Source organism: Mangifera indica, chromosome 1 (assembly GCF_011075055.1).
Source record: "Mangifera indica cultivar Alphonso chromosome 1, CATAS_Mindica_2.1, whole genome shotgun sequence".
In the NCBI taxonomy this organism is placed as follows: Eukaryota; Viridiplantae; Streptophyta; class Magnoliopsida; order Sapindales; family Anacardiaceae; genus Mangifera; species Mangifera indica.
The window spans coordinates 26,707,751-26,719,160 of NC_058137.1; the positions used below are offsets into that span (position 1 = coordinate 26,707,751).

General features: G+C 35.2%; 1 protein-coding gene and 1 pseudogene across 1 annotated transcript; both read left to right on the plus strand.

The window, feature by feature from the left end:
* Positions 1-3,072: 3,072 nt before the first annotated feature.
* LOC123230137 lies at positions 3,073-6,220 on the plus strand (annotated as a pseudogene).
* A 1,424-nt stretch (positions 6,221-7,644) lies between these two features.
* On the plus strand, positions 7,645-10,309 carry LOC123230212 (G-type lectin S-receptor-like serine/threonine-protein kinase At4g27290). Its single transcript, XM_044656394.1, has 4 exons — positions 7,645-9,021; positions 9,521-9,645; positions 9,741-9,951; positions 10,068-10,309. The coding sequence occupies exons 1-4, from the start codon at positions 7,752-7,754 to the stop codon at positions 10,307-10,309; spliced, it is 1,848 nt and encodes a 615-aa protein (XP_044512329.1). The 5' UTR covers positions 7,645-7,751.
* The last annotated feature ends 1,101 nt before the right edge of the window (positions 10,310-11,410 follow it).

The following is an 11,410-nucleotide window of genomic DNA, read 5'->3' on the forward strand; positions in this document are numbered from 1 at the left end:
CAAATGGGTTGAATTTGTGCACTAATAATTAATATTAATTTATGAATTAATAATAATGTATTCTTGTGTGATTGAAAGTTACTTTATCTCTCGTTTAAAATCACTGACTAATATGATAACACATTATTTATGTACTCAAATTATTATTTAAAATATATGCATATAGTATTGTTCAATGTTTAATAACAGATGACAATCGAACAAGTTGTCTGTAACATAGAATCGACAAGCATGTATAGGATTAGCATAATTCACGAATGAACTAAAGAAGCTATGTTGATTATTGAACTGAACGACAGTGGTTAAATGTCTCCTGAATTGCTTGAGCTTGTTGGCGGAAAGAAGAACGTTGGTTTCATCAATCTGACTCTCTCAATCTCTAGGGTTAACTGAAGCAGTATCTTCTGTGAGTGTTAAAGACTCTAATCAATGACACTCTTCTACTGGGTAGATAATTCAATCACTTTGCAACGATTTCTTCTTGGCTGCCTGGCCTTTGTAGGATCTACTTGTCTAGCTAGGTTTGATGCTGGCAAATCTCTGACTTTCTCTCTAGGAGCAACAGTTTGGTTGAAAATTTTGCACCACAAACATCAACAAGCTCAGTCTCAGATGGTGGTGATGAAAGCAAGCTTTTCTGGTGTACAAAGGATCTAAACTGTAGAAAGCATTGTCGTAAAATTGTGGGGCAATTCTTTTCCACACCATTAAAAAAGTCTTGAGCAAGAGCATGTGAATACTTCAATATTTGCGGAAGCCCGCCTTCAATATTCTCGCTCTTAAATCTTAACTAGGCAACATGCTTTCTGGGCCTACTTGTGTTTACTTGACTATATGCTTTTTATGGGAATCCAACCTTTACTTAATATTAGGTGAGATATTACATTTTGGATATAGTTAGATTCAAATCGAATTGATTTAAACTCATTTATTAGCTTAACTTAGATGAATAAAAAATAAATTGGATTTAAGTGAGTTTAACTCTAAAAGTTTTATATTGTTGAACTCGAATTTGAGTTTAAAGAATGTTCAGTTTGTCGAATTTGTAAATGTAAAAAAATTCAATTTGAATTAATTAAAACACTATTATTTTGATCAATATATATCAAAATAATGTTATTTAGATTGATTTTGGATAAATTATAGTATCAAGCCGAGTTTAGCTTGAGTTTGGTTAATAGTGTGACCAAACTCGAATTAAACTCTAACTTGAATTCTTTTAAACAGAACCGAATTCAAACTAGTTTAAGGGAAACTTGCCGAGTTTAAACTTATATTCGAACTTAACTTTTTTAAATTGAATCAAACTTGAACTGACTTAAACTCAAACTCTATTCAGCTCAAATTTAACCTTATTTTTGGACACATGTAAGAATTTCATCATATGCTCCAACATAGTCTTAAAATTTTTCAGCTTTTCATGCTGATCCGAATTTGGTTGTTGAGGAAGAGAATCACGTTGTGGTTGTAGCCCTTGAACCTTGGTTTGGGTCATTTTAGTGCTTTCAATGAAGGTTTTCTTCTCTTTTGTCAACAGTCCTTTTTTTTTTTGAAGTGGGGGTCAAGTCATAATCGAATAAGATAAATGTAAGACGAATTAAATAAATATGTGATTGTTAAAATTTACGAATAACTAAAACCAGGAAAGATCTTGTTCAAATAAAAACAGAGGATCGAATGGCTGGGTAAAAGAGAACCCATTATTTAATTCATTACAAAAAATTCTCCAGACACCTGCTTTGAACCGTCTTTTGAATACAGAAGTGTTTAGCCAATATTTATATGGTATTTTTAGTCAAACGTTGTGCCAAATGGGCCATTTAAATTTGCGTAATTGGCCTAAGACCTGACAGCAGCCAGGCATCAGCCGTCTCCGGCTTAAAATATTGACATTGGACTTCAGCTTTGACCAGAAACGGAGGTCTTGTAGCCCAAAAAAGAGATAAAAACTCTTCAGGTTTCAAGGGAAGTTTGTCATTAGGTGAAATAGACAGGACTGTGATCCATCATAAACTACGTATTAAGGGTAAATTAAGCTGTCAATTACTATATAAATATTATCTGCTTAATGTTATTTTAATTCAGAATGGGAGGTTGAATTTGGTGGACATTTTTGTCAATTAATATGCTGTTCATATTTCACGTGCGGTTCAAACTTGATGAGTGCCTTAACCCCTAATCTTTGCCGGTCTTGTATAAGGGATACTTTCATTCATACCCTTAAACTATGATTAACTATCTGTTCAATTTAAACTGAATTTAAACTAAAGTTTCAGTTTGATAATTTTATTCGAATGTTTGTTTAGGAATACTATTAATCATATCAGTGATATTATTGATTTTATTGATAATAGCATTCATTTTGTTAATAATCTTCGGATAACATCTTTGATTAACTTATATTCAATTCGAGTTAATTTAAATAGCTTCAAATCAAACTCTAATCATTTTATATTCGTATTCTATTCAACTCAAATCTCTCTTTATTTTATTATTATCAAGTGACTAAATTAAACGAGAGAAAGAAAACATTCTAATTTGTTTATGACATAAATTCGAAAGTTTACACGGATTATAATGAATTAATAATTTATATTTTTATACTGTTATATTCAAATATTGTTGAATAATGTATAGGATAGAAAAATAACAAGTCTTTGATGAAATGTTGAATAGAGGAAGAGCAATATGATGGTTTTGTATGCATATTGAAGTGGGATTATCTTTAATAATAATTCTTGGAGTCCTAAGAAGACACAAAGGATTCCCTAAAAAGGTGTCTTTCTAAAACATTCTGAAACCAAAGATGTAAACATTTAGTAAAGCATAGTTTAGGGGTATCTGGGAATTATCCACAATAAAGATGGTCACTTCGACGAAACCTATATGTTTTCCAAGAGAGTCTGCCCAGTTTCTTACTTTCCCTCTAAGCCTAAGATTTGACCGCAAATCTAGCAAGATCAATAAATCTTATTGTAGATAACACTTACAGCTAAACATTCTTCTGCGAACAACCAACATACAGAGATTCATGCAATATTTTACAAGATCATTGTGTTAATTATTTCAACAATGGACAACAACCTTCTTTTCTTTTACTACTGCTTCAGCATTTGCATCTTTTTCTCAAGTATTAACTTGTTATTAGCAGCGGATACCATAACTCCAGCGGGGTCCATCCAGGATGGTGACACATTGGTTTCTTCTAGCCAAAGATTTGAGCTTGGCTTCTTCTCGCCTGGAAATTCAAAGAACAGGTATTTGGGAATATGGTACAAGCAGATCACTGAGACAGTTGTGTGGGTTGCAAATAGAAACAATCCTATTCTTGATAACAATGGGAGTTTAGCTATTACTGATGATGGAAACCTTGTTCTTCTAGATGCATCGAACGGGCTTGTCTGGTCTTCAAACATTTCTGGCAAATTAGAAAATCCAGTGGCACAACTGTTGGACAATGGAAACTTTATTATCAAGGATAGTTTTAGCTCAAATGCTTCTGAAAGCTATCTTTGGCAGAGCTTTGACTTCCCAACAGACATATTGCTACCTGAAATGAAGTTGGGATGGAACTTGAAGGCCGGTTTTGAGCGTTATTTAACTGCCTGGCGAAGGGCTGATGATCCATCTACTGGAGACTTTACTTTCAAACTCGATATTCATGTGTTTCCTGAAATGGTCATCTACAATCGATCGGAGAAGTTTGCTCGTACTGGACCATGGAATGGAGCTTTCTTTGGAGGCATTCCTATAAATCCAAACTTGCTGTTTGAGCAAATTCTGGTGAATAATCAGGATGAGTACTCTTACAGCTATGAGTCTTTCAATAATCCTATTGTCGTGCTGTTAAAAGTAAATAATTCTGGTATGATGCAATGGCAAATATGGAGCGAGAGGAGTAATGGGTGGGAAGTTGTGTCCTCTGCGCCTGAAGATTTCTGTGGATATTATGGGCATTGTGGGGCTAACAGTATTTGCAACATTGACGAGACTCAATTTTGTGAGTGTTTGAAGGGGTTTGTGCCCGATTCACAATCTAATCAGACTTCATTTCATGGATGTGTGAGAGGTTCGCCGTTGGATTGTAAAGGTGGAGATGGATTTATGAAACTTGATGGGATTAAATTGGCTGACTTGGTAGATGTTTCTCTGAATGAGAGTATGAGTCTTAAGGAATGTGAGGCCAAATGCTTGAACAACTGTTCTTGCCAAGCTTATATTAATTCCAATGTAACTGGTGGAGGCACTGGCTGTTTGATGTGGTTTGGTGATTTAATCGATATCAGAAAGCTCACTGAGAACAGTGGGACACAGGAAATCTTTATACGCTTGCCTTCTTCAGAACTGGGTATGTGTGTTTGAGCTCGTTTGTTTGCTCGACCTAACTTGGCAATCAATTTGTGCCTTTAATATGGTGAATTCTTGGAGACTGTCTGTTCTGATCTGGTTCATTGTTTTTGCTTTACAGAAACAAACTCAAGCGAGGAAACCTCTACATATAACAAAAAGGAAGGAAAGAAAAAGCATATATGGATAATTGTCTCATCAATCCTGTCTCTGGCAATGGTTATTTTAGGTTTCCTGATTCCTTATATGAGGAGAAACATCAGAAGTGAAGGTAAAACTTTTCACAGAATGGGTTAAGCTGTATCTGGCTAAATTTTCAATGCCATAATATTGATTTCTTTACACATTCAGGGGAGGATCTGTTGCAATTTGATGTTGGTATGGGGCTAGATGATGATCATGCAGAGCTTACTGAAGTGAAGAAGCTTGGAGGAAGTAGCAGTAGAAAGGAAGTTAAATTGCCATTATTCAGTTTTGCAAGTGTTTCTGCTGCAACAGATAATTTCTCGTTCACAAATATGCTTGGTGAAGGGGGTTTTGGACCTGTTTACAAGGTAAGATTTTTATTTCCTTGGCAGCAATGCTAAAGCTGATTAGTGATTGGTGCCAGATTTTCAAAGTAAAACTTTGTCAAGTTAATGAAAAGTTATGTTTCAGGGAACACTACTGAAAGGGGACCAAATAGCCGTGAAAAGGCTTTCAAGAAGATCTGGACAAGGATGGGAGGAGCTAAAGAATGAAGCAGTACTCATAGCCAAGCTCCAACACAAGAATCTAGTTAGACTTTTGGGCTGCTGCATTGAACAAGATGAAAAGATTCTGATCTATGAGTACATGCCAAATAAGAGCTTGGATATCTTTCTCTTTGGTTTGTAATTCTCACAGTTTCATATACATATTCGACTGTATATTTCTGGTGTTTTCTTTCACGGAGTCAATTTTTTTCTTGGCTGTTTATCAGATTCTAAGAAGCGTAAGTTGCTAAATTGGACTACATGTGTTTGAATTGTCAAAGGGATTGCTCAAGGGCTTCTCTATCTTCATGAATATTCTTGATTGCGAATTATTCATAGGGATTTGAAAGCTAGTAATATTTTGCTGGATAAAGACATGAATCCTAAAATTTCTGATTTTGGAATGGCAAGAATATTTGGAGGGGATGAGTTACAAGCAAACACAAAGAGGATAGTTGGAACCTAGTAAGTAAATAATGCAACTAAATATAAGACTCCTATGTGCCACATTGAATTCCTCTTAACTTATGTCTGAAGTTATTATCATGAATTTACTAATTTTCCCAATGATTTTTGAGTTGCAGTGGATATATGTCCCCAGAATATGCCCTTGAAGGTGTCTTCTCAGTAAAATCTGATGTCTTTAGCTTTGGGGTGTTGTTACTGGAGATTATTAGTGGCAAGAAGAATACTGGTTTTTATCAGGCTGGCTCTCTCAATCTTCTTGGTTTTGTAAGTAACAAAACAGACCGAAACTTTTTAGGTCAAATTATTTTCTTTGCAAACTGATTTTTACTGATGTAATTTCTCATTTGTGGATTTAGGCATGGGATAAGTGGACAAGTAACAGGGCATTGGACTTGATGGATCCAGCATTAGAAGAAGAAGCAGCAGCCTCCAGGCATATATTGCTAAGATATGTTCATATTGGGCTGCTTTGTGTTCAAGAAAATGCAGAAGATAGACCCTCCATGTGTGATGTAGTCTTCATGCTTATGAATGAAATTGCAACACTATCTTCTCCGAAACAACCTGCTTTTGCACACGTAAGAAGTAGTTCTGATTCACGATCATCAACCAGTAGACCGGAGACCTGTTCTGTCAACAATATAACTGTTACAATCATGGAAGGCCGATAGTGTTGAGTACTTCCACGATCAATAGCAAGCGTATATATTTTGCTGTGTATGTGTTGAGTTGAGGTAAATTTATACATACAGTTCAGTTTGGAAGAAATACCACATTTATGTATAGAAAATATTTTTTGGGCTCAAATGTCTTTGATCTGACTCATCATAAACTTTGAATATTGAATTATGTATTCCATGGGTTGAATTGTACAGTTAACTGCAAAATAATGCAATCAATAATGAGTGGATGGTCAACACAGTTGTGCTATGAAACTCACAGCTGAAATGAATTTCCTTGTCAAATTTAATGATAAGTCTTTATTATTTGTTTGCTTGCTGTGCTGGATTTCTTTAGTATCAAGATTAGTTGATGCAGATGTCACTGCAAAATTTCAAACAGTATCTACCTTCTAGTTGTTCTTATTTTCATCAGCTGTTTTGTTGCACTCCTGTCAAAGGCTGCATTCAAGGGAATATATGCCATTACCATAAATAATAGAGTAATACTATGTGTATCTAATTATAAAATTTCAATATATTTAGTTTTAAATATCTAATTAGATATTTAGATAGTATGTCATCATATGATTTAGTGTCAGTTCATCCTCAATTCAAAATCATCTAATCAAATGATGATACATTATCTAAATATCTAATTGATTACTCGAAATTTGATGGACATGACAATTCTAGATAGTATTGATATGATTATGGCTAAGAGTTAGAATTGCCTTTTTTACTCTGGATTTGTTATTTTTTTAGGAAGTACATAAACTTTTGTAAAATTTGTTATTAGGACTCATGTTATAGAATAAGTAATATTTCAATTTGAATTTCCTTCATGTTGCAATTGCAATAATTTTCAAAGCAGATTACTTTAAAATTTGGGAAAAAGCTGATTAAACTTAAACTTCAATAACCCCAAATCAGTCCTAAGTCAAGAAACACGGAGGGATTCCTAAGATGCCATTTGGATTTCATACTAGTCAGAGATGTCCAATGTTTGCTCCTCAAGCATGGGAAGGTTTAAGAGTGAAGCCAAAACCAATAGAAAACCTGTGAAATTTCCCAGAATAATGGCCTTGTAGAGATTTTCTTGGTACCCTTTTGGAGGTCAACTCTCTTGGCCCTTATTTTTATTTCATAGTTAATTAAAAAAAATCCAATTGCTTGGATTTCCAAGTCTAAACCAAAATCGAATCACTCCACAAGGTCAAATCCAAAAAACCTTTATTTTTGTTTGACTGCCACTTTAGATGCAACTATCCAAGATACATATACAGAAGCTATTAATTTCTTAGAAGAGACAAGGAAAATCCTTACCAAGAGATTAAGATGGAGAAAAAAATAATTAACAAACCAGTGATTGTCAGAAAGTCATTATATAAAACTATATACAGAAATATAGTATTATAGTTAATAGACAACCAAAACTAAGTCAACAACCCTCTAAGAAAAAGTCAACTACTTGAAAGTTTATGCCATTGCTCGAGAGATCCTAGATCAATATGCATTCAATTTGCAATTTTATCTCTTGAAAATGACAATGAAGTGCTTCTCATTCTTCACCTTCTCTTGCTTTTCGATGTGTTTTTGGGAACTGTCATTTGCAGCTGACATCATAAATCCTGGGCAATCCATCAGAGATGGGGAGACATTGATTTCCTCATTTCAGAGATTTGAATTAGGCTTCTTTTCTCCAGGCAACTCCAACAAAAGGTACTTGGGGATATGGTACAAGTTTAGTCCTAGCACAGTTGTCTGGGTTGCCAACGGAAAGAATCCACTTGCTGATGAGTATGGAAATTTAACTGTGAGCAATGAAGGAAATCTTGTACTTCTCAACCGAGAGAACAGCATCATATGGTCTTCAAATGTGTCAAGGGTGCCAGAAAATCCAGTGGTACAGCTCCTAGATTCCGGGAACCTTGTTCTTAGGGAAAGTACTGACACAAATTCTGATAGTTACATGTGGCAGAGCTTTGATTACCCATCAGATACATTGTTACCAGGAATGAAGTTGGGATGGGACTTAAAAACTGGTTTAGAGCGTTTTCTCATACCTTGGACAAGTGCTGATGATCCATCTCCGGGGGAATTTAGTCTTAGCCTTGACATTACTGGGTTACCTCAATTAGTTATTAGCATGGGATCGATAAGACAGGCCCGCAGTGGACCATGGAATGGTCTCCAGTTTGGTGGCATTCCCAGGATGCACAACTCGGTCTTCATACCTATTTTGGCACAAAAAGAAGATGAGTTATATTTTACATATGAACCTTTCAACAATACAGTGATCACGATATTACAAATGAGTCAATCAGGAAAAATGCAGCGTCTCGTGTGGGATGCGATGAAAACTGAATGGAGGGTCTTGTACTCTTGGCCATTTGATGTATGTGACAATTATGCAGAGTGTGGTGCTAACGGAAACTGCAGAATTAGTAAGACACCTATTTGTGAGTGTTTAAAGGGGTATGTAGCGAAATCACCAGATGAATGGGAGTCAACTCAAACAAGGGAATGCGTAAAGAAATTGACATCAAATTGCCAAAGTGGGGAAGGGTTTCTAAAGCTTCCGCGAATGAAATTGCCTGACATTGATTGGTTCAACGGAAGTATGAATCTCAAAGAATGTAAAGCAGCATGCACCAAGAATTGTTCATGCAGAGCTTATTCGAATTCTGAAATAACAGGAGGAGGGATTGGCTGTTTGATGTGGTTCAGGGACTTGACAGATATGAGAGAGTGCTCAAAACAATACATCTGGGGACAGGATATATATATTCGAGTTCCAGCATCTGAATTAGGTATGTGTGTTATTTGATGTAGGGCTGTGACCTGTTACATTCATTTTGAGGCTATGGGGTAGTTCATCCACAGCACCTTTACTAGCACAGTTAAATATATACCAGCTGATACATGTAATATCAATAATTTGTGTTTGTAAAAGCATTTAAAATTAGGCTACCAAAAGCAGCAGTTTAAATTGGTATTCACATACTTGAGAAGCATGAAATAGAAGCCGATTGATTAAACGGAAAAATAATAGTTTCTAACAAATTTATTTTCTTTATGTCACTGACCTTGATTCAGATTCAAATGAGAGGAAAAGACTATCAATCATCCTAGTACTTTCGATTATCTCTGCAATTTTTATCATGGTCCTTATTATCATCATAACATTGAGGAAAACAAAGAGAAGAGGTAATAGTAATCATCTGGTCTTACTGTAGTGATACTTTATGCAGATATAAACACAGCACATCAGTGTACTATAAATTGACTCTGTTTCTTTCCATTTAACAGAACAGGAAAGCATTAAAGTAAATAGTGAAGTACCTCTATTTGAGCTGTCTGTCATTGTGGCAGCAACTAACAATTTCTCTCAGGAAAATTTACTTGGAGTTGGTGGCTTTGGCCCTGTCTACAAGGTGACGCTCTTTATATCTTCTCTTGCAGTCAGCTGAAAGTTTTTTGTCCTTTCAGGCTCTTATAGCAAAAACTCTGGTGCTTAAAATCATTGCAGGGCAATCTTCCCACTGGTGAGGAGGTAGCAGTGAAAAGGTTGTCAAAGAATTCTGTGCAGGGAACTGAAGAGTTTAAGAATGAATCAATTTTAATTGCCAAACTTCAACACAAGAATCTCGTATCACTTTTTGGGAGCTGTATCCAGGGCGAAGAAAGGTTGTTGGTGTATGAGTATATGCCCAATAAAAGCTTGGACTATTTTATCTATGGTTCGAGCCTCTTTACCCTTTAAGCATCTAGTTGGTCATAAAGATTTTGACTCATCAGACTTAGTGCTATCCTTTTTACTAAACGAAGACTTTATATGGGTGGAATTGATGTGCAGATCTAGAGAGAAGAAAATTATTGACATGGCAAAGACGCTTCAACATTATTAAAGGGATTGCAAGAGGACTTCTTTATCTTCATCAAGATTCTAAGCTTCAAGTTATTCACAGGGATCTAAAAGCTAGTAACATATTGCTAGACGATGACTTGAATCCAAAAATTTCGGACTTTGGGCTGGCAAGAATCTTCAAAAGTGATGATGAAGCAGCACAAACAAATAGAGTCATGGGAACATTGTAAGTTCTATGAACTATGACTATATTTTTTTATCGGTATGATTCTCTCTTACTTGATACTGGTTTTGTATCGGCAGTGCTTCTTTCGTTGAAGAAACCAGGTTGTCTCGGGTGAGATAAAGTTGCTCCTTTGTTTGCCAGCATGAAAACTACAGATGACATATCAGGCCTGTCCTCTGGGAACTTTTGAACACATAATAACCCCACCTGAAAACACTTTAGTACTTGACATTTGACAAAAGAATCCTCCAAACATGAATCCATCAGTTCCAAGGTCCTGGTTTGGTTCCACAGTAACCATGCCTGCAGAAATGCAATCCGTTTACAGAAAATGCAGTAACCATAACTATGATAGAAGGTAGATAAATAAATCAAGTGATGTCAATTACGAATATGTGACTGAGAGATCAATGTACATAAAAGATTATTGGTTTTCTAATCTATTGCGAACCCAATAAACTCTACAAACAACCAATTGTAACAATCAACCAATGTAAGAGTCAACAAGGAAAGTAAGCATAATAAACTATATTTATATTGATTTTTCTGCAACATTTACAACTATATTTATTTGTATGCAACTTTTTACACAGCAAAACAATGGCAAAAGCAAAAACGATCACAAAATATTCCCTGCCCAAATACAATAACAAATAAAGGACCCCGCTCTTGTCTGACATTTGAGAGGGTAGACTTTCTCCGTCAATCAACCAAAGCCTGCTCCAAAACCCAAAATTATAATGTTTTCCCCTTTCTTAAGTGAGTAATAACATAATCCATGCAATGCTTAGTAATCTTCCCTTTCATTGTATTTTGTTTAATTTGACAATGAGAACCCTAACTATATGCAATCAATTTGTCTTTGAAGTTTCACATTATCCTCATGACTTAGAAACTTACAATTTAGAATATGTATTTTTTTTTTTATAACTGAAGACTCCACCCGTATTTGTTGAATTGGTAAACCAAGAGTACAATAATCGAATTCTTAACTATTGTATCAGATAAGTCAAAGTTTTACAAACGTGACCTAAATCTGAGTTCGAGCCTCTATCAGACTTGTGAAACCTCAATTTACCTAATGTAATGATTGTGAGTCTGGTCA

Bases quoted from the DNA above. Each gene is read 5' to 3' on its own strand.
- LOC123230212 (XM_044656394.1), top strand. From the start codon at position 7,752: ATGACAATGAAGTGCTTCTCATTCTTCACCTTCTCTTGCTTTTCGATG. The intron at 9,646-9,740 runs GTGACGCTCTTT...AAATCATTGCAG, and splicing joins GCTTTGGCCCTGTCTACAAG to GGCAATCTTCCCACTGGTGA. The intron at 9,952-10,067 runs GTTCGAGCCTCT...ATTGATGTGCAG, and splicing joins CTTGGACTATTTTATCTATG to ATCTAGAGAGAAGAAAATTA.